The sequence below is a fragment of the Festucalex cinctus genome, chromosome 6 (genome assembly GCF_051991245.1).
Source record: "Festucalex cinctus isolate MCC-2025b chromosome 6, RoL_Fcin_1.0, whole genome shotgun sequence".
NCBI classification, from domain to species: domain Eukaryota; kingdom Metazoa; phylum Chordata; class Actinopteri; order Syngnathiformes; family Syngnathidae; genus Festucalex; species Festucalex cinctus.
In genome coordinates, this window is record NC_135416.1 from 1,837,848 (window position 1) to 1,861,809 (window position 23,962).

At 40.1% G+C, this 23,962-nt stretch overlaps 2 protein-coding genes across 4 annotated transcripts in view; one reads left to right on the forward strand and one right to left on the reverse strand.

The window, feature by feature from the left end:
- The window catches only part of ift27 (intraflagellar transport 27 homolog (Chlamydomonas)), a 42,226-nt gene that overhangs the window by 6,571 nt on the left and 11,693 nt on the right, over window positions 1–23,962 (forward strand). The window contains exons 6-7 of one of the 2 annotated variants that reach the window (XM_077523417.1): window positions 588–697; window positions 866–994. In XM_077523417.1, coding sequence (XP_077379543.1) covers window positions 588–697; window positions 866–970 — 215 coding nt within the window. In that variant the 3' untranslated portion in view covers window positions 971–994. Of the gene's footprint in view, window positions 1–587; window positions 698–865; window positions 1,053–23,962 lie in introns of those variants that run through there. The other variant, XM_077523415.1, reaches the window with a different exon arrangement.
- The window catches only part of cacng2b (calcium channel, voltage-dependent, gamma subunit 2b), a 31,898-nt gene continuing 12,436 nt past the window's right edge, over window positions 4,501–23,962 (reverse strand). For both annotated transcript variants that reach the window (XM_077523412.1, XM_077523411.1), the window contains 3 exons: window positions 22,451–22,534; window positions 11,544–11,684; window positions 4,501–6,428 (listed from right to left, as the gene is read on the reverse strand). In XM_077523412.1, the coding sequence (XP_077379538.1) occupies window positions 5,905–6,428; window positions 11,544–11,684; window positions 22,451–22,534 (749 nt within the window). In that variant the 3' untranslated portion in view covers window positions 4,501–5,904. The remainder of the gene's footprint in view (window positions 6,429–11,543; window positions 11,685–22,450; window positions 22,535–23,962) is intronic.

Consider the following 23,962-nt stretch of genomic DNA (forward strand, 5'->3'; position numbering starts at 1 on the left):
ATTTAGGCTTTAGTGACAGGTAGATAAGAGCTTCAACCCAAGGTTAAGTTTAAAAGTTAGGGTTACAAACACAGTTTAGGGTTTAAGCTAAGGCAAAAGTTTCAAACACATCTAGGAGTTTCAAATTAAGTTTTTAATACAGCGAATGGTTTCAAACAGGGTTAGGAGTGGTCACACATGGACATGTACGATCCAAGTGCCCACTTTTCATATCTGTACTCTGTGTGGCCAATTTATAGCATCCACCTTGGGAGGTCTGCTTGCAGGTCCTTATAAACGTTCTTTGCGCATCATGACCTGACAAATTTAAAGGGAATTTGAGGAGCTGCTTTGATTGGAGTGTTTACATCCACAACTGGGCAAAACACTTTATTATTATTTTTTTAATTGCTGCAGGGTTGTATGTGTCTGTGCAGATACCAGTACTTCATCTAGCCTGCCCCTGCGCAGATTTTGACCGCGCCTTGCACCAGACTTATATTAGGCATGAAAATACAGCCCATGTTGTTAACCAATCACAGTATAGAAACCAAAGTAGATAAATGTGGCAGTGTTTTGAAGTAGCGTTACATGTTTGTTTGTGCCAGGGGTTCTGGTGGGCAACAAGTGTGACCTGTCAGCCAGGAGGGAGGTGCAAACGGCTGAGGCCCAGAAGTGGGCCCAAAGCCAGGGACTGGAGTACCACGAGACCTCTGCTGTGAGTGCACGCTCATCACGAGGTTCATCTGTAACATCTAATCTGAATCAACATATTACAAACAGTTCTTACATTCATAATGAAGCCATTTTGTATTGTACGGCATCTGAATGCAGATGTGTACCTGATGTTGTGGCAGTGTTGGTTGACACGTCACGTCTGTTGCAGAAGGAGATGGAGAACTGTGACGCCCCGCTCCTCAGCTTAGCCCGGGCCTTTCACACTCTCTACCAGGAACGCAAAGAGGCCATACAGAAGCTGAGTCCAGGCTAGACGCACAAGAACATACACAAACACGTAAATAATATTTTGATATGAATACTAATTAAAAAATAATAATAATATGTCGAATATATTTTTTTCTGCTCTGTGTTCATGCTTATCCCTATGATGGGCCAGTCACTACCAGAATCTCTCATGGAGTAAACGCAACTTTTTCCATATGACAAGGAAGGACCTAATGCAGGGGTGTCCAAACTTTTTCATTTGAGGGCCACATACAGAAAATCCGAATGACGCAAGGGCCACATAATGTTATGAAGAGAAATTGTGTTTAGTCCTAAAAATTGTACAAATAATTTATTTGTGCTTTCGAATATTTAGAAAAATGCTACAGTATATAAAAGAATTTATTTGTAATATGGCAGTATGGTTATTAGAGTTTGGAATTTTTCATTTTAGTTAGTTTTTATTAGTTTTCTGGGTGGTTCTGTTAGTTTTTATTAGTTTAGTTCTTTAGCAAATGCTTAGTTTTAGTTAGTTTCAGTATTAGTATTACGAATTTTTTAAAACATTTTTTATGTATATTACTTGTGCACAATATGTAAAAAACACCATAGGAGCAACGTCATCTGAAGGTGCTTTTCTATTGGCTGCTGCGAGATGATGTCACTTCTGTGTGACATACTTTCAAATTTAAATATAAATATTTTAAAATTTTAAAAAAAAGGTGCAAATGTATAAATTGAAACAACTCGATAATCTTTTCACTTTGCGATTATGCTGATTTTGTAATTGTGGAGTGTAATAATTGAAATTATAATTGAATTTCAATTAATTGCACAGCCCTACTTTGACGTGTATAGCCGTCAATGGCACTGAATGGGTTTTAATCCAGGGATAGGCCCTCACTCGTTTCCTGTTCCTTGTTTTAGTGCAAAAAGAAGTTAGGCACTTTTTAATAACTTAACAGAATCTCCTCTTGGAATACATGTCAGATAATGCCAAAGGAAAAAAAACAAAGCACAATATAAATCCTGACATGCTTATTAAATTAAGGTCTCGTGAGATGTGCTGAAGAAGTCTACAAATTGGACCAATGAGGTTCCATATATACAGCATTTATGTAGAGCCCACTATGCACATCACACTAATTAGCAGTAAAAACAAAACCAAAAAAAACAGCAGCCATCCGTGGAGCGGTAGAAAATCGTGAGTCACAAATATGGAATATTTTTAATAAGGTGCCAACAGCAAGTGTGGGCTGCTTGCCGCTTATTGCTTTTGGGAGACTTTTCTTTATTAAATCAGCTGCTCGTCCAGCTGAGACATGACAAGCCGACTTAACACTGACGACATTGTTTGTCCCATGAAAAGGTGAAAAATACTCAAATGGTTTCAGTGCTGATCGTGCGCTGGTCAAGTCGTGTACTTGTTCATTTGTGCATTGGTTACATGAGTATTCAGATACATATTTAGTAATATGAAAAAGAGGGAGTTGAACAAATTCCAGTTTATAAAAAAAGAAGTTCCAGCCAAAGGTTCGAGGTCGGGCTTTCAAACTTTCAAGTCTGGGTGAGAGTTTCAAGTAATTGTTTCTCGCCTCAGTTAGTTTTTCACGTCAGGGTTTTGAATTAGGGTTTGAAGCATGGATTCGGTTTTCTATCAAGTTTCAAAGAAAAAAAAAAAATGTAGACGTGACAGTCTGCTTTGTGTTGTACTAGTCAGCATTCACAGAGGAAGAACTGACTTTTTGTTTTTCCAATGTTTCGATTGCCATCTTAAAAATGGAAAGAACGAATGAGACGTGGCTTGAAAATACAGTACTTTGATGACGTTCTTGAGCCTCCGCTCCAGTGGTGGGCAGTGTGGAGCAGTGTTTGAGTCATCCTCTCTGGGCTGCAGCCGCCTGCAAAGAACACCCCCGCCCCCCCCACTTCTACCCTCCTCCCCCCCTTCTGCTCTGATCACAGCAGCACTGCAGAGAGACATGCCGCCGCTGTGATCATTGCATCGGGGGAGAGCGAGTGGGCCGAGGCCGAGACGGGAGGCGTACAATGCAGCAGGCCGCAAGAAGAGGAAGCCCGCGCTGACATTTTTTTTTATTCCGCAGCTGAGGGCGCCTGCCGCTTACAGGCGGAGAAATCGGAGATGGCGGAAGAAAGAGATTAGCTTCAAAACAAACCGGTTTCCGCCACGGAAAACGTTATTTGATGGTTGCCGTCATCAAAACAGTCACACATTAACCTGGGACATGCATCCGTAAGCTGCCTTAAATTAGAGCTTCCGTCATGAAAGCATCAATTATCCTTAAAAAAAAAAAAAAGTACTCAAAGCTCTTAAAATGGCCATAAATTTGAGATGCAACATTGCTGCATAGCCATACCAAACATCTTAAACATCTTAATTTTGAATTCCGGAAGATGCGATTTTGTTTGGTTTGATACAGTCATTGAAATTTTCAACCCACACTGTCGCAATTCCCGTCGTACTTTAAACAGTGTTCATTGGTCTAACAAATGCCAAAGATGCGTTAAAAAAAATAAATAAAAAATCATGTTTGGGGTGAAAGATTTTGGTTGTGTAACCCTCTGGTTGGGCTGGATTTCCACTTTGCTTCATCTTCCTTTCCTTTGATCCTTCCTCTGGTCTCCTGACAACGTCACGACTCTGGCGGGACTCTGAAGTATCCGGTTAAGTCGAAGGGCATGGGATTTTTATTGGGTTTCAGGTGATTTAATGAGCACAAAAATTAACTCTTTGACTGCCAAAAACGTTTAATAACGTATTCTAAAATACTAATGAATGCCGCCAAAAACATTAATTTACGTTTATTACGGGGTTTTTTTTTTCTCAATGGTCAGCACAATGTCTTATGCTGCACTGCCTTGTCACTAAACCAAAAATATTAGTGTCAAAGTCACTGTTGTGCAAAAAAAAAATGATCTTTTCACAAAAATCTTGTTTTTCTCTGAATATTTTTGTATTTTTGCTTATGTCACTCAAATGACCTCATTTCAAATGGTGATTACTAAAGAACGGAATAAGTTAGAAACATACTTTTTTTTTCTCGTGAAAGAATGGAATCCAATCTTTCATATGGTATCCACCATATTTATGTCGTCATACCGCACAATATTCTGTTTGCTTTGAAAGATGAGTGAAAATGCTCCAAATCGGCTGGCACCGTTGCGGGGTTTTTTTGGATAATGTTTGGTAGTCAAAGAGTTAAAGAGAGCAATGATGATGACATGTTGAATCGGTAAGACTGCCGAATGAACAATACTGAGCTCGCTCTCTCTCCAAAAAAAAAAAAAAAGATGTGTTAAACACAATTGTCGTTAGTCATAATTTGAGTCAAAGTGGCCTTAAAATTGAACTTTAAAGTCTTAAATTTGACTTCTTAAAGGCAGTAACTGGCCCACTTTTCAGCACAGCATTATGGTAAAAAAAACTAAAGTGAAAAACTGATGCTTTTTGACATTTGTAGGCAATGTGGCAACAAATGGTCTTGTGTTCTCATTTGACTGTTTTTTCTCTCTTTTTTTTTTTTTTTTTTTTTTTAAGACCACGCAGACAACACGTTGTGTTCCCTACAGGGGGGTTCAATGTTTATTCATCATCAGGACTTGATGCATCCAAGTTCAAAATCATTCAGTTTTGGCACCTTGAAAGACATTACGCTTGTTCAGTATTTTTTTTTTGTGTCTGTTTTCTTTTAAATTGTCATTTACAACAACACAACGCAAGAACCAAAGAACAAGAAAAGAAAACTCAAATATGAGATGAAATAAGACTAATAATAATAATGATATTAATAAGGCTGTGTGAGTTGGGAAATAAAAACTTAAAGGATGAAAATGAAAAGCTCATCAAAACTTACTCTTTTTATCGGAAGCGTCATGAGGCCTCTGGCCCCTAAATGGTCCACTCAATTTATTATTATTTTTTTTTAAAAATCAAGAAATAAAACGTAAAATAAAGACACAGTACTGTAACATTAAGTTCTATTTTGTCACGCCCGCTGCCTTTTATATGGCATCATTGTTCAAAAACAAGAGGTTCCTTAAAAGCAGATTGGATGATTTGGATTTGCATGCATGTAAATTCATTTTTTTTTCTTCTTGTTTTTGTTTTTTTTTTAAATTGTTTTTCGGGACTCCATGTTGTCTGTCGCATTGTCCACAGTTGTCTCTTCATTCATCGGCTCAGAAGTTCACCCCGCCCGCCCCCCACCCCCAGCGGTTCATTGTTCCTGAACAAAGATGGCAGCCAGTTGTTTGGCAAGGCCAAAAGTTTGTCTTTTTTTTTTTGCTGTAAAAAAATGCGGTATTACGAACCGACACAAAGCATTTTTCCCGGACAAATGTCTCATCTGGGTTTGTTTACGTTAGCATCTCTCTTAGCATCGCTACTTAATTTTTATTTATTTATTTTTTTGGGTTACACCAGGAAAGTCTGGTCATGATGTATTAACAAGTATACTCGTATGTTCGTATGTTTAATATATATCATCAATACATGTTTGCTTTTTTTTGTTTTTTGCTTTTTTTTGCGGCCTCTGAAGTTCTCCCTGCTAAAATCGTACACCGCAGTGGTTCACAGTATTTATGCAAATCAAACATCGGGAAGATAGAGAAACTAAAGAGACAAACTGGGGATTGTCAGGGGAGGTTGGGGGCAAAGCCCATTTTTCACCAGACCGTGGAAGAGTAAAAAATATAAAGTTGGCTTTTGGATTGGACAGACCATCCCCAGATCCCTCTTTTTAACCCCGCCCACCCATACCCCTTCAAATCTTTACAAACATCAAATTGATAAACAAGGGTAGATGGGAAAAATCATGCTTGTTTCTTTTGCTTGTATGCATTTTTTCCCCCCGCTTCTGTCAAACAGAAACCAAAGTGCCAGACTCTTCGTTAGACTTTTTCCCGCAACACCCCCCTCCCCTTCCCCGAAGTCGCCTTTTTCGAAGTGTCTTGTCAGTTTCATACGGGCGTGGTGCGTCGATTGGCGGGGTTGCTGGAGTCTTTCAGGTCTTTCTGGATGCAGTTGTGGACCTGCAGGAAGTTGTGGTCCCTCTCCGTTGAGTTATAGGTGGCCGTGGGCGTGCCCGTCTGGCCCTTGGGCAGCGTATACATGGACAGCTCGGTGGAGGGCAGCGTCCCGAAGGCCTTGAGGCCCACCGGCGAGGCGTCGCGCGAGTGCGACGGGTCGGTGGAGCGGGACGAGGAGCGCGAGCGGCGCCGGTAGCGGTAGCGGTAGCTGGGGATGCGCGTGATGGCTGCGCCCTGGAGGTAGTCGGCGGCCCGCACGCCCACACGCAACTCCCGGTGGCGGTCGATGAACATGTGCACGGCCAGCACGCCCACCATCTCGGCCATGATGAAGGAGAGCGCGCCAAAGTAGAAGGACCAGCCGTAGGAGTAGCTGTTCTTCTTGGAGTCGCTCTTGGAAGGGTCGCCGGCGTTGGCTGATATGTACACGATGATGCCGATGATGTTGCTCAAGCCTAAGGCAGCGGGGGGGAAAAAAACAGAGATCAAATGAGGCCAATAAAAAGCTTGGACGCTACACGGCCAAAGTCACAGTACCCTTGATGACATTTGATGAGCACCGATGAGATATCAATCTTTAAACGAGCACCTTTTTGGTTTTAGAGTGACAACCTCAAGAGTCAAATAGCTTGGCTGACCCTTTGGGATGAGTTGGCTCGCTACTACCTACGCCGTCATAGGTCTGATAATGTGCAGTGACCCTGAAACATCCCCTGGAATTTCAGCATGAATGTCTATATCCCTGGAACCCTTCCATGTGGATTAACTAACCCTCGGTAAAAAAAAAAAAGGACCCTAAGAATGGACAGGGAGCAAGTTTGATTTGGTTCATCTTACATTTACATCGTGGGAAAATTGTAAACGGTACCAAAATAACTGATCCGTACCAAGTTTTGTCATTCTTCTATTGACCCTATGAAGTGTGTGAATTGCATTGTACGATACAGTTCCATTGTCAAAAGCTGCCAAAATCACCACTCCATAGGACAGTGGTGTCCAAACTCGGTCCTCGAGGGCCGGCGTCCTGCAAGTTTTGGAGCAAGGACACATCCAAAACCTGTAGGACGCCGGCCCTCGAGGACCGAGTTTGGACACCACTGCCATAGGATAATCGTTCAAGGCCAGGGCTAGGCAACCCTGGTCCTCGAGAGCTACATGTTTTAGATGTCTCCCTCCTCCATCACAGGTGGGGATCCTTATCAGGCTTCTCCTGAGCTTGCTGATGACATGATCATTTAAAATCACCTGTGTTGGAGGAGGGAGACATCTAAAACACGCACGACCGCGGCTTTCAAGGACCAGGGTTGCCTACCCCTGGTTCGGGCTAATTTCTAGAGACCTTCGATCATATCATTGGGCCTTTGGTAAGAGGGGGCTAAAGGGGACAAAGTCCCTATCCTTGCTGATGTTCGTTTCACCGTTTAGATACCACAAGTACCTTTTTGGTTTTAGATAGGCAAACATTTAACGTCGAATACCTTGGCTTATCCTTTTTGATTAGTTGTCTTGCTATGCTAGCATTTAAGTTAGACAATGTACTATGACCCTGAGACTTCATTAAATATTAATTATAATGTATATTTCCGTGCTGACATGGATTAGCAAGAAATCTAGAGCTTGGAACCCTCAAAAAAAAAAAACGGATTCCAAGACGGATTATAGGGAAGAACCAATTTACCACTGTGAAGCACAATTTAGATTATTTCATTGGGGCCATATTCTTCTTCGTCTTTCCATTGTCAAAAGCTGTGAAAGGTCCCAAAATCACAGAGCCATACCAACCGTACAAACACCGATGTGCTTCATCTTATGTTTCCTTTCTCCAAAGATGTAAAAGGTAACAAAATCAATTATCTTAGCTAGTTTTTGGCACCCTTTCGCAGGGGTTCAAGGCATCGTTCGGTTCATCTTACATTTCCATTGTCAGAGAAAAAAAATCACCACTGGATAATGAGTCAGGCTAATCTTGAGAGACATTCGATTATTGGGCCTTAAGTCAACAGGTGACAATCGTCCTCAGAATTGGCCCGATGAGCTGTTTGTGTGGACTGCATGGACTTGACTGACTGAAGCCTCGCTGATTTTGGCTCACCGATGAATCGCCGAGGTTAGAGAGGCTATCGATCTTTGTACCTACTCTAGAGTCAAGCACATTGGCTGACATTTTGGTATTTATTTGGCTAACTACCTGCACCATTATTTAGGTCTGACAAAGTGTTATGACCCTGAGTCTTCCACTGGAAATTAGATATGACCTTTTGTATCCCTGGAACATTTTCACGTGGATCAGCATGGAATCCGCAATTTACAACCCAAGTAAAAATTGGATTCTAAGAACAGACGATAGATGCTCTAAGAAAGTGGTAAAACACTCTCAAGAAACATGGTCATAAGTGACCAAAGTCATTGCATCCTTGACGTTTTGCTCACAGATGGATCGCAAAGATTAGATATCAATCTTGAGTACATTAGTACTTTTGGTTTTAGAGTGGAAGTCTCCTGACGCATTCGGCAGTTTTTAAAAAGTCAAATACCTTGGCTGACCCTTTGGAAATGAATTGGCTGCATCGCTTAGGTCTGACAACGTGCTACAAACCCTGAGACGTCCACTGGAAATTAAACAGGAATGTACCGATGTCTGGAACTCCTCCACCCGGATTAACTACAAAAGTGCTACCTGGAACCTGTGGCAAAACTGGATTCTAAGAGGGGACCATAGAGTTGAGACACTTTTTTTTTTCTCTTCCCCACTCAAGCTCAGTTTGGTTCATCTTATATTTCCATTCTCAAAAGTTGTAAAAGGGACCAAAATCACACTCAACTTTTGGCAGCCTTTTGTTGGGTTACACTGCGCTGTTTAGGTCACCTTACTTTTCCACTGTCGAAAGTTGTGAAAGCGACCAAAACAACTGATTCACACCAACGTTTGGCACACTTTCATGGTAAAAAGCTGTTTGGTTTAGCGTACATTTCTTCCATTGTCAAAATGTAGGAAAGATACCAAAATAACTGATACATATCTATCGTTTGACACCCTCTTGTTGGGGTACGAAGGACGGCTGTAGGGTCTCATAGGAGTTAAGAATCCATCCATCCATCCATCCATCCATCCACTGGCCGTACAACTGTGTGGCCTTGCTATTGTGTCACCCGATCACTATCCCACCTACTAAGACCAGAATCATCAGGATTTCCTTTCCAAAACTCTCCATTTTTACCAAGAGAAGCAGGGTCGCAAAATCAAATGATAGATGGATGATAGATCGGCAAGAAATCAAACCATCCTGATCATCTACAGTTTTTGTTACTCAGAAAAAGCAAATAAAAAATGATGGACCACACATTTCCAGAAGCAGTTTTTCCCCGTCGTTTTCTTTGAGCTTTTCCCATCATGCCCTCTGTGGGGTTCAAACTGGAGCGGTTCAACCCCATCCTTGCCTGACATTGTCGCTGATTTTCCTTTGTGCCACTGTCGGATGTTCAAAAAAAAAAAGCTCTCCATCCTCTATTTTGGTCATCTGTGCTTTTGCGCCCTTGACAAAAATAGATGCATGGGCAAAAAAGCGGACAGACAGATAGAAAAAGACAAATGTTGACAGCTGGGATGAGACTACAGCTTACCCGTGACCCGGAAAAGACAAAGAGATAGGATATGAATGGAAAGATGGATGAAGAAGACAAACCAGAGTTTGTCCTCTTCACATTCGCCGCTTATGAGAGGCCGTACCACCCTCTTTTGTAGGCAAACGGTTGGTAGGGACCAATTATTTTGGTACCTGTCGCAACCTTTGACAATGGAAACGTAAGATGTACCCAACTGTGCTTCATATCACAACGAAATGGTGCCAAAAGTTGGTATGGATTATGATTTTGGCGCCTTTTTTACAAATTTCAACAATGGAAATGGAGTACATGAAAAAATGAACGAAAATTGCTCAACGAAAGGATTTCATAAATTGTTAAGACCGATGATTTTTGGTGCCTTTCACAAATTTTGACACCTTTAAAGGTATGTTCAACCAAACCGCACGTCATATTCCAACACAAACACCCACTGACCACTAGGTGGTAAATTGGGCCAGCATTGCCTCCACACCAATTCGGAAAGACGGAGGAGGGCACGTGAAGGCGGCCATGTTGTGAGATTCTTCTGCGGTCTGGTTCTAGGCCGCGGCCCAGTGGGCTGCACCAGATAGATAGCTCGCGCTAACCCTTCTAAGTTATGCTTTTGCTCTCTCTCTCTCTCTCTGATTTTCTTTCTCGCCCTCGATGTCTGCCTCTCTCGCCCCTGTTGCTCGGCTAAGAGGAGCCACTGGGATTAGACGCTAAAAATAAGGTGTCCCTGATCCTTTTTTTTTTTTTTTGCTCAGATACGTCTCAATCACACTTCTCACACTTTACCCCACTTATTTCATCATCACTATCATCATCATTATTATTATTATTAGCCTTTTTTTTTTTGGTTCTGCTTACACTTCATTGTTGAAGGTACCAAAACAACCTGCACCCTTTCAGTTGGGTGCGAAGCATCGGTTTGGTTCATCGAACATTTCCATTGTCAAAAATGGTGAAAGGCACCGCTGGAACCGCATTTGGCACACTTTCATTGTGATATGAAAGTTGGTTTAGCTAATTTCATTTACATGTTCCAAAATTGTGAATGGCACTAACTTCACGGATGCAAACTCATTTCTTGGCAGTTTCTCATTGGCGTACGAAGCGCGGTTTGGGTCAACCTAAAGTACACTTCCGATGTCAAAAGTTGTGAAAGATTCCAAACCAACGCATCCATAACCATTTTTTTGCACCCTTTCATTGTAGTACATTTCTTTTGTGAAAAGTACCAAAGACACGTATGAAACGATATGTACCGAATTTGGCAATTCTCTATTGGGATATGAAGCTCGTTTTAGGTACATCCTACTTTTCCATTGTCAACAGTTGTGAAAGGTTCCAAAATAATGGATCCATCACCATTTTTTTCACCCTTTCATTGTAGTACATTTCTTTTGCAAAAGCTTTGAAAAGTACCAAAGACACGTATGAAACTATATGTACCGAATTTGGCAATTCTCTATTGGGATATGAAGCTCGTTTAGGTACATCATACTTTTCATACTGTCAAAAATTGTGAAAGGTACCAAAATAACGGACCCATAACCATTTTTTTCACCCTTTCATTGTAGTACATTTCTTTTGAAGATGCTTTGAAAAGTACCAAAGACACGTATTTATGTACCGAATTTGGTAATTCTCTATTGGGATATGAAGCTCGTTTAGGTACATCCTACTTTTCCATTGTCAAAAGTTGTGAAGGGTTCCAAAATAATGGATTCATAATCATTTTTTTTTTTTTGCACCCTTTCATTGTAGTACATTTCTTTTGTGAAAAGTACCAAAGACACGTATGACACGATATGTACCGAATTTGGCAATTTTCTAGTGGGATATGAAGTGGCGGGCTTCTTCCAGTATTAGCATTGTTTTATCATCATGAGAACATCAGTTCATAATCGTAACAATACAATTTTACTATGAATAAAAAAACAAACAAACAATAAGGGTGTTACCTGCGGAGACAAAGAGGATGCCGGCGCTGAGGATGATGTTGTGACGGGACTTGTAGAACTCGCTGGCGGCGATGCAGAGCCCCCCCATGAATAGTAGGATCACGCTCATGATGGGAAAGATGCTGGAGGCTCGCACCGCACCTGCAAACACACCAACACGACGCGGCGTTAGCGTTTCATTTCATTGCTGAATCCGAAATGAAGGGCCGTTCGGTTGGAATAATCGGGGTTGGGTTTTCTTCCAAGGATATCTCGAAAAATGACAAAAACAGCTTGCTTGTTGTGTTATTTCAACTGCGGTGTTTAAAAAGTCTAACGGTGGGAGGTGTCGGTGCATAGTTCCCAGAAAACAAACATGGATGTGGAAAGTTTTGGATAATTGAGTAAAATTGTGGTGTAGACTGGCTAACTGAAGCTTGATTGTAACTAAAAATTGGGCTTACGCGACAATTGGGGAAACATGTTCATAACTCAAAAATGTTATGTGTGTCTACCGCCACTCGTAATTCAAGGTACAACCGTATAGTTTAAACCGTTCAGATGAAAAAAAACAAAAAAAACAACAACAAAAAACACAAACAACTGTGCTTATGTGCTACAACTAGAGCTGTCAAAATTTAATTAATCGGCAAATAATCGATTAGCAAATGAATCAGCAACTATTTTAATAATCGAGTAATCGTTTTGAGCAATTATTTTTTTTTAATTGTCCAAATCCTTTGATTGCAGCATAACAGTAATTGTTCACTGATTTATAACGCTATACGCTAATATTTGCGTGTTTGCTATTATACTAAAAGCTTTTTCCAAGGTCAGCTTGTCTCTATTAATTATTAACTAATTCAAACCCAAAAACGTGAAAATACGTTTTTAAAAAAACCATTTTATGCAAGCACAAATGGCAGGCCTTGATGCAGCCTCTAACATGAAGAGGTTGCTTAAAGCAATCGGCGTTATTACAAAAAATGTCCAGAAGGTGGCAGCAGAGCATAAGAGATCAGCCAGGGCCATGTTGCAACAAGCTCTTCTTTCCAGTTTTTAACAGTAAAGTGAATAATGATGAAACTTAGCTATATTCTAATGCTAATTACTGCAAAACGGAAACATACAAGTATACTTTTTTTCCCCAGATGAAAGAAGAGATCTTTGTTTTGTTTGGTAGGTTCCATGTTTTTATAGCAATAGAACACAATATTCTGTGGGCCTTCCAACAATGATGTTGTAAATAGGGATCTGATTCATACCATCACGTAAATAAAATGACAAATTTTGATATATTACTAAAGGGGAAGTCAAGTCAAACATTTTCTTTGCAATAATATTTTCAAGACGCCCCCACTAGAAAATAATGGAAAATAATGCCTTCTAAACTAGATGGACACGAACATTTAATCTAATTCAATAGAAATGCCCACTAAAACTCATCTTAATAAAAAAAGGACGAAATGCCGCCAAAATACCGAAAATTGCTTTTGAGCATTCTCAAGAGCCAAAAACCTCGACGCGCTTTCTTTCTTTACCGCTGCCCTTTTGCTGCCGCAGGGACTGTTCAGTATGCGACGGCCGCCATCACTGATCACATTTTAAGGTGACCTCACACTTGGCGGCGCACCAACCGCGCACACACACACACACACACACACACACCTCCCTTCATCCTATTTGTTTTAACCCCATCCGGTCGTCTTTATTGACGTGCTGTCGCCGCAAATTTGTCTTCAAGGTGGACGAGGGAGGGCCACACAACACATACGCAAGGTTGTGTATACGCTTCAATCAAATTTGTGACAGCGTTGCGTTTTGACACGATACAATAACATCAAAGGCCTTTTTGACACCTCACAGTTTTGGATTCAATTTGAACGCACACACAAACATGGGAGGTCTTGTCGGTGACTTTGAGTCCATTTTATAGGACTCCTGACATAGCGGCAATCTTGTGGGAGGAGTTCCATGCATGAATTTGTATGCTGGGAATGTTAAAGCATTAATATAAATAATTAAAATAAATAAAAATCACAATAATATATGTATATAATATCTCTCAATTTACTTCAGAAGCATTCCACATGCACGCATATTTTAGCATTCATCTATTAGCATTCAGCCGTCAGCATTCCCACGCAATTTCTCCAGAAATTGCACTTAGTCTAGTTGTGGGAATGCTGAATCATTCCCACATATGTTATTGTGATTTTTATTCTCCACACTTTTTTTTTCGCCACGTAACAACTCCCACCTAATACTTCCAATTTACATTTTTAAAATTTCAACAAGCCTCAAAAATTGATGCCTCCCGGGGTATGTATCGTCTGATTCCACATTGCTTACAGTATTTGCACAATTTAACTTGTAATATCAACTTTTCTCCATTCATTTTCACTGGGACAGTCATTTAACTTTTTCTAAGTATCACTTTCCACGCCCACTTCCATAAATATAAATTATCATCATTACCAGGTGTCTTGCACTGTTCGGTGGCACAGTTGGTAAAGTTCATTGTCCAGTAACCAGGAGGTCAAAATTTCATAATTTATCTCTCAATTTACTTCATAAGCATTCCACATGCATTCAAATCTTAGCATTCAGCTATTAGCATTCCCACGCAATTTCTCCAGAAATTTGTCTGTTTCATCCCCTTCGCATATGCTGCATCGTGCGTGTGTGCGTGCGTGCGTGCGTGCGTGCGTATTCGTGTGTACGTGGTCTTGACTTACGCTTTCATTCGCTCCGGTAAAGGAGAGCCTTTTAATTGTGGCTGAATTATAGGAGGGGGGTGGCGGGGGTGCCATGGGAGCTCCCTCTGTGTGTGTGCGTGTTTGCGTGTGCGTTCCTTTATCCAAAACACACACTAACAGTAAGCGCAACAAGACACACACGCACACACACACATTCATCGATCAGCCGCCCACTCACATCCTCGCTCGATCGTCCCGAAGTGGGGTGTTTCCCGTACACACTATGTACTACCTACGCATGCTTATCTAAACACACGCACACACATTGTACACCCACGTGGGAGAGCCCAGCAGCAAAGAAGAACATGTGGTTGTTAAAAAAAAAAAAAAAAAAAAAATGCGGCAAAACAGTTATCAAGGAGACAGGAAAATTGCTACCATACCGTCACATAACTGCTAGCTAGCATGTTAGCGTTTGATTCACTCTCGTTTGAAATAGTTCCAGGTTACACGGGGATAGTCATGTCATAATGTTGCAGTTAAAAGTATTCTGACAAGCACTTCTTATTCAAAACGGTTTATTTAAGTCACTGTAAGAGAGTAAATGTGGCTTCTAGACTCACGTTTGCTATCTTGCTATATGTTAGCTTTAGCAACAGATAGCATATGTTGCCCAGTTCAGATTTTTTTTTGGGTGAAATCCGATTTGTTTACATATTCATACTGTACATATTCACACTTAAAAAAAAATGGACCGTCTGTGTAGATATATACATGCTAACTTAGAATTAGCATGCTAAGCTATCATTAGCATTAGCATTCTAACTTAGAATACTAACTTAGCATTAGCATTAGCATGCTAAGCTAACTAATCGCCACAAATGTCAACTCATGCTCCATGTTTCAAGTGGGATTAAATGAAGTCAGCATTAATATGGTAAACATATGGAGGACCAAAAGGGTCTTTTGTGTTGTGTTAATTTCCCTCCTTGCAATTTGCAAGCACCTTTTGTTAACCTTTTTCCTGGCTGTGTCCAGCGCTTTATGTTCATATTCACGTGTTTTGGTGAATAAAACCTCTCGCTTACTCCTCTGTGTTCTGTGATTCTGGGATCCACTCTCCGGTCGCACCGGAACCTTAACAAGAGCTTTGTTTTGTTTTTTTGGGTATTTTTTTTTAATCTGTTTTCTGAATATTTTTTTAATCTGTTGTACTACATTTTTTTTTTCTGTCATAAAAAATATTCCAAAAAACGTGGGGAGGGGGCGCGGGAGTCAAACATAAGGAAAAATGACTCAGAAAAACAAAACAAAAAATATTTGGAAAAACAAGGGGAAAATTATTTAAAAAAAAAAAAAAAACAGAAAGAAAACAGAAAAATAATTCCGGAAAACAGAAGAAAAGATTCAGAAAAGCAGAAAGTAAAAAAAAAATGCAAAAAAAACAACAAAACAAAGCTCCCCAGAAAAAGTAGTCAGAAAAACTACCGTTTTTTTTTTTCAAGTGAATGCAATAAGAAAAAAACCCCAAACATTTTATCCTCTGGTTGCCTTCTTGCTGCTACGTGTACGCATTTTCAGACCTGCAGTGTGACTCCAGCCTTTGCGGGCTCAGTCAGTCGGAAGTGACAATGACATTATGCAGCATCCACATAGCAAACGTAAACACACAAACACGCACACACACGACCAGGCGTCAGTGCGCGTGTGCGCCAGTGGTTATCAAGACGCATTACTGGTGTAAATGGTGATATGCCTCCGTGTCCACAAAAATAGCCCGCCGTGACATCAGCCGGGCCAATGACGTCATCGCCATCTGATGTCACGGACCCCCCCCCCCCCCCCCCCTCCCAAAAAGCCCCCCACCTCCATCCCGAGTCGTTTTAGCATGATGTTACTAGGACCCCGGCTTGTCTAATTTTAGCAAGCCAGCGCGCGTCAGAGCAAAATCGGGCAAACTCGTATCAGAACAATTTTTCCCCGACGTCAGTTTGGACAGATTAGCGTCTCAGATGCGCTTTGAAGGTCAAGATCGGATTTATGTCAGTAAAAAGTAGGCTGATTTGGAGTTAATATGAAAGACGTCACGGATTAGTCAACTCAAGCGTTCATAGCAAAAAAAAAAAAAGAGGAAATACGAACATTCCTGAGGCTAAAGTACTGGGACAAAGTGTCAAAGCTAAATGAGTTTAAGTCGCACAAGGCGCATGTTTAGCAGTCAAAACAAGGCTTTCATTTTGTATACAAAAGGAACTAGTGTCATGCTAAATGTAGATTGGTCATCCACTGATAGTCAAAGATGGCAAAAATCGGAAGAAAGAATCCAACTAAAGAGGCTAATGTGTTGCGCCAGTAGTCCAGCAAGAAAAGTACGAAATAACTTATACTAGTACACAGTTTTAATATATCTAATGTGTTTGAATTTCGTTCTAAGAATCATGGCAAGCTGGAATTTAGAAAACCAAAACCTACCCCTTTTATCCAGGTGCAAATTTCAACAACAAAACAAAAATGTTTGGCGATGGTCAAAAGTAAGAAGGGAGTGTGTCGAAAAACAGGTGCCATTCAAGGTTATTTTAGTTCACTAAAACTAAAATAAAATAAAAACAATATTGTTACCGAAATAAAATAAAAACGAAAAATGCTTTTTTAAAAAAAAAACTAAACTAACTGAAACTACATTTTATGTTTACAAAACTATCTAAAATAAAACTATAATTATAGCAAACACGTCCTTCGTTTTAGTCTTTGGTAATTAATTTAATGCGTGAGCCTTTGGGGATGATTTTAAATGTGATTTTTAGTAGATTTATTTTGATATAAACCGGAATAATGATGTTTGAAAGTATGTCACATATATATATATATATATATATATATATATATATATATATATATATATATATATATATTGCGTACTATGGAGGGGGGTGGGGGGGGTGTAGGTGGTGGTGGAGAGGGGCGTTTGGGGTGGGGTGGGGTGGGGGTTTTGTGATGCCGTAGGGGGGCTAGCAAGCTATGTTTCTCCCCCAGTGCTCATAGAAAGGCAGGCTGCTCTCGCTTACATAATATCCACATGTACGCATCCCACCAGGCTCGGCGAGTTGGGGGGCGTGGCTTGTTATCCACTTGGAGAGGCTGAAGGATGATGATGATGATGGTGATGACATCAAAGTAGACTTTCTTTTTTTTTTTTTTTAAACAGAATTTTAAAACAGTTCCCGAAATTAGCTGAGGATCATAATGTTTATAAAATGGGGTTAAAAAAAAAAAAAGATTTGAGCATAGCGCCAAACATTCAAATGTAATGCTCCTCACAAGCTAATCAGTGCAAAACATTGCAGCTCTGCTTAGCTGTCAGCTTTGATTTTTTAATAATAGTGCACTTGCTTGAAGATTGCGGATCTTCCTCCACCCTTGAGCTTGCAGGTCATGGCCAGAATAAACTGGAGTTGGTGGGCGTGGTTATGTAAATGAGCTGCAATTGTGACATCACTGTTTCATACCATCATTGTTTGTAGGCGTGTGCTCAAAAAATCGATACGGCAATATATCGTTGCGGGCCACGTATCGATACGCAGGCGTCAGAATCGATATTGCTCGTTAACTTTAAATAGACCGTTAACGTTTGCCTTTGCAGCTTGCATTGTACCTAAAAAAAAAATAAAAACCAGCAGCGTCTTTGAAGTTAATTGCCTTCAATTAATGCAAAAATAGCTCACCAGTGATTGGACGCTTGTGTTTTGCTCAAGAAAAATGAAAGCAGATGAAAAATATCAACATTTATTTACTTATAAACGTAACACGGCACGTGTCTTAATGGACCAATTTTCCTATATTTTGTTTAAAAACGAAATAGAATGTGTTATGTGGAAAAAAAACAACCTGTTTTTATTTCCCCAAATATTCCAAATAAGCACTTTTCAGAGCTGTAATTTTCATACTTTGATATTTTTGCTCATATCGGCTCATGCCTATTAATAAATTTTCCCGGTGTGTCTGTGAAAAATGCTCCTTGCTCTACAGTGCGTCCACATTTCGACCAGGCATGCCGCTAGGTGGTAAACCGGAAGAGCTGCTAACCAAAAAAAAAAAATTGTCATCCAGCATAATAAACATATCCTTTAGGTATACATATGACTGTTATTATAAAATGCAAGTCAATTAATGTAAAATATCGGGATATGTATCGCCTTGAAGATCATGTATTGGGTTACATGTGTATCGCGATACGTATCGTATCGTATCGTGAGGTTGGAGGCAATACCCAGTTTGTTCATATATTTAAACAGAAACAAGTAGCAAACACTACGCTCACGGTGTCCAAAATGAAGGCCCTTTACTTTATAAATAGTTCACGTTTGCCATGGTAACACAAGCAAGAAGGCAGAAATGCGGCGCAGATGGCTCACGTGAGCTCGAAAACACCAAACCAAAAAGATGACAATTACGCCGACTTTTTGTGTGTTCACTTTTTCGGTTGAAGCGCAAGCGATGTTGTCGCGGTAAGGACGGCTGTCGCGCTGTCTTCGCCTTTTTTTTTTTTTTTTTTTTTTTTTTCCCCCCCCTACAGCATTTCCAGTGCATCTGCTTGTGCACAAATGTAGGTCAGCGGCGGACACCCAAATGCACTCGCTTGACACGCAAGATGACCAAAGACATGAAAGCATCAACCTCGAAAGTCGAGCGGGACGGGTGCTTGAACGCTTTATTTTTTATTCTTTTTGTTTAACTCATTCACTCGCCGCCATTTTCACATTTCGCAATCACGTTCGCTCCCGGCTGTTTTACTGGATTTTGACTGATTTTGAAAGGCCCACAGAATATTGTGTTCAATTGCTATAAAAGCATGGAACCGATCAAAAGAAAGATTAAAGTCTCTTCTTTCATCAGGAAAAAAAAAGTATGATTCTATCTGTTTCCGTTTTGCAGCAATTAGCATTAGAAGAGAGCTAAGTTTCATCAGTTTTCACAAATCGATTTCAAATTGTAAGCAATTGAAGTTTTTTTCTACATGGCCCTGGTTGATCTCATTTGCTCTGCTGCCACCTGCTGGCCGTTTGTGTAATAACTACCATTTCTGCAACCATTCTTTGCAGTTGAGAGGCTGCATCAAAGCCTTCTGTATGCTCTAGCATAAAAAAAACAAAACAAAACGTATAAATACGTCTTTGGGACACTTAGAACATTAGAAAAAACGTATTTACACGTTATTAGGAGCAAATGAGTTAATTAGGAAGTGTTTTCTTTCCCCCTGTTATTAATAATGGCAATATCAATAAAACATTAACTGTCAGCAGTGTGTTGTCAAAGTCAGCACAACTAAAGGAAGATTAAAGTCTCTTCTTTGAACTGGAAAAAAAAAAAATATTTCTGTTTCCCATTTTGCAGCAATTAGCATTAGAATATAGCTAAGTTTCATCATTATTCACAAATCTATTTAGAGTTGGGAGTAATTGAGCTGTTTTTCAACATGGTTGATCTTCTTTGCTCTGCTGCCACCTGCTGGCCATTTGAATACTAACTACCATTTCTTCAACCGTTCTGCATCAAAGCTTTCGGTATGTTCTACCATTTAAAAAAAAAAAAAAAAAAAAAAAAAAAGTATAAATACATTTTTTGGACACTTAAAACATTTAAAATAGAACATATTTATACGTTTTTTTGGGAGCAAATGAGTTAATATGTGGAAGAAGGTATAATCTGTCCAAAATGGTCACAGCTACACAACGGCTTAACTCAAGTCAAAATCACGGAAAACACATTCCGAGTGTGGCGGTATGGGAAAACATGGTGTAAAATGACGATAGCCAAATTTAAGTTGCTAAAATGACGATACGGAAGATAATGTTGGCAACGTTACAAAATACAATCCAAAAGATTTGTTCCTAAAATGATGATAGAAGGTCAATCGGATGCTAAAATGACGATATGGGACGATACTGTATGTTGCCAACATGATGCTACTGGACGCTAGGTTGTAGAAGATATGTTAGCAAAATGATGATCTCTGCAAATAAGAGGGGATGATACATTTCCTACGGGAAGATACATTGTCGAACAACGATACGGGAAGATATGATACTAACATGACAATATGGGTAGATATTAGGGGTGTTAAAAAAAATCGATTCTGCGATATATCGCGATACTACATCGCGCGATTCTCGAATCGATTCAATAAAAAAAAATCGATTTTTTTAATTTTTTTAAGAGCTCAGAATTGTTCATTCGGTAGTCTTACCGATTCAACGTCTTATCATCGTCTTTTTTTTTTTTTTTTTTTTTTTGTGTGTGTGAATCGATTTTTAAACTTCCATTTTTAATGGAAAAATATTCAACAAAACGTCTGACTTCGGGTTAGGATTCACACCTTGAGCATGGAAGAATGTTATATGAACGGAACATTAAGCCATAATATTTTATTTTAATGCTGTTCAAACATGAAACAGATTACAACCTCTATAAGACTGAAATTTCAGATAAATAAATAATACATTTTCATATAAATCTTACACTCTACAAGCTTACTGATTAGTATTTTCTAAATTTGAATGAAAAAAAATCGCAACAATCGAGTTATAAATTCGTATCGGGATTAATCGGTATCGAATCGAATCGTGACCTGTGAATCGTGATACGAATCGAATCGTCAGGTACTAGGCAATTCACACCCCTAGTAGATATGTTGCCAAACTGGCAATATGTACCGTAAATACATATCACTGGCTCGCAATACGTACTGTATGTAATGAGGAGTTGGGAAGACGTATGATCAAAATGATGCTATGGGAGCAATTGTTGGTAAAATATGATTCCGATTTCTAGCAAAAACGGGAGAAGGGCGGGCTGGTGCGGCGGGACGCCCGGATGGTGATGCATGCCATATATCCCGCTCGTGCCCGTCGCTCGCTCGCTCGCCCGCCACGGACCAGCTGTCGGGCCCTCGACGGGGATGTACAAACAGATGGGCAGGGAGGACGCCAGGGAGGACGAGAGGAGGTTTGGACCCACATAACGCAGCCGCCTGGCAGTATTTATAGACCAAAGTGTCCTAATTGGCGGGCCGCTGGGAGACGTGCGACAGGCTCGCTCGCCTTCTCCTTGCCCTTCACCTCCCCGAACGTTACCCTCTTGTCACGCAGTCAATCCCTCCTTGATGCCCTTTTCCGGTCCCGCTCGCCCGCGCCAAGTGGTCAACGTTGACGGCTCTCAACTTACTTTTTGAACTTGCTAAAAAAAAAAAAAGTTCACAAACAAGTTTTTCTGACATGGTCTGTGGAGTTTTTAACAATGTCCAGCACAACATAGGAAGGTACATGATCTTTGGAAGCACCTTTCATTAGGGATGGGCGAGGACCGATACCAGCCTTTTTTCAAGTACTCGAGTACTCGTGGCGAGTACAAGCGAGCGATGGCAGAGGGGGAAGACGTTAAGTGAGTCCTCCTTGCCTGTAAGTGGCGCTAGCTTGCAGCAGTTTGTCACCAAAACTTCACCGGTTGGTTTGGAAATCCTTCAAAATTGTCAATCTTAAACTAAAAGAGCATTTTTGTGTTTTATTTTGAGCGTTAAGACTATTGAAGAGTGACTGTGCTGTTTTTTTTTTTGTGGTCAAAATGAAAGGAAATATATTTGTTTAAAAATATCTTTTAGTGATTTTTTTTTTTATTTGTCAAAATGGCATTTAAATGGCATTTATAGTAAATAGTAAGTCGACAAACGCGTGGACGGTTAGCTACGTGGAGCTATCGTTAGCCTTTGGCTAAAAACAACAATGGAGAACATTACTTTAGCACAGACGTAGTTGTTTCTGCTCATTTTGGAGGGATTCAACTGGCCGTGTGTGTAAAGTTTGTTTTGTTGGCATTTATAGTAAATAGTAAGTCGACAAGCGCCTGGACGGTTAGCTACGTGGAGCTTTCGTTAGCTTTTGGCTAAAAACAACAATGGAGAACATTATACCTTAGCACAGACGTAGTCGCCGTGACTACAGCGCTTAACCATTTTATTTTTTATTTTTTTTTCTCGGCTTTGGATAACCACGCAATGCACCACCGGGAGCCGGATTGCTTTTGTTTGTCCGCAGCAAAACGCGCGTGCCGTCGCAGGCATGACGTCTTGCGTCTTGATTGGTTTACCAGGTCATGCGGGCGTGGTTTACGGTACGATACAATTGACGATACATTGATGAACCCAACACCAGAGGATACAGATCAGGTTGGACTCACGTAGGAAGTACTCGGAAGCGTCGGCCTCATAGTCGGCGTCCTCCGGGAAGTGATCGATCTGTTTGCACATGCCTTTGAAGGAACCTGACGGACGGAAAGAGAAAATGTCATTGAGCGCGTGGAATGAAAGAATCAAGCATGTAAACAGGCGCCGTATCACACGCGGTATCGTCGGCCCAACGCGTGCGTATATATATATCTATATATATATTTTCGTCACGCTCGGTCCTCAACCCGCATCACGCTCCTACAGACGTGTTTTCAGCTTAGAGCTAATCCCGCGGGCTCTTTGAAAGACTCAATTCATTATTAAATAAGAATTAGGACAAGCAGCACATATAAGCAGAGGAGTAGCAGGAGGGTGAAATAAAGTAGCCGGCAGTTTGCCTTAACTAGCCCCTCGATTAGCGGTTCATTTGTATAAACGCTTTTTTGGATGCGTAAAGATGCGTTACGAAAATAGCAATTCGCAAAGATAGGTGGGCGGAGATATGACTTTGAAAATAAAACGTGGGGAAGTTGTTTCACTAAGATGATGACACTTGAAGATTTGTTGCCAAAATAAGGACACAGGTATAAGTTATGTCACTAAAATGATGACCAGAAATATGTCACGAAGAATTTTTGTGAACAAAAATTGGAGGGATTCAACTGGCCGTGTGTATGTTAAACTAATAGAAATATGGTTGCATATTTTAGTCGTGAGAGTAATTTTATCATAATTCATAAAATTGAGTTAAAATTGAAATGTGTACTGTACAGTTAAAAAAAGAAAAAGTAGAGTATGATATCGATTTGTGTTGAGGTCATTTTTCTGCCACTAGATGGCATAATTGCATTTGTAAGACATTGGCGACAACTCAGTGCATTTTTCTTTTCATATTTCATATATTATATACATATATATATATATATATATATATATATATATATATATATATATATATATTCAAATATTTCATATTTCATATTAAGAGCTATCTAATCGTTAGCATGAAGTAACTTGTGAAATTGTGCACGCTAAAATTGTATAACACAACTTCACCGTATACTAGTCTCCATAAATATATGAATTATTACAAAATTAAGGCACTAATTTTGACACCCCTAGTTAAAAATATTTGCTAAAATGATGATCCAGAAATTGGCAATACAGGCAGATATGATGACGCGTGAATCTATGTTCCTAAAATGACATCACGGAAAGATGCAATGCTCCTAAAAAAAAATGAAAAAAAATGAAGGTATTTGACAAAGATATATTGCTAAAATAAGCACGTTATGTTGTTAAAATGATGATACATGAAGACAACAATATGTGACGATATTTGAGTGAAAACGCTGACGAACGGCGGGAAGACGTACACGTATCACATTTTGCGCCTTGGGCTGTGTTAATTGTTCCAATGAGGATGCCTGCCGCTGTGCTGCATTAACGGCTCTTTAACAGCGCCGGGGGGGTCGGCCAACAAGCTGCCCTCTGATTGGCTGGGGTCACGAGGTCTCATTCCA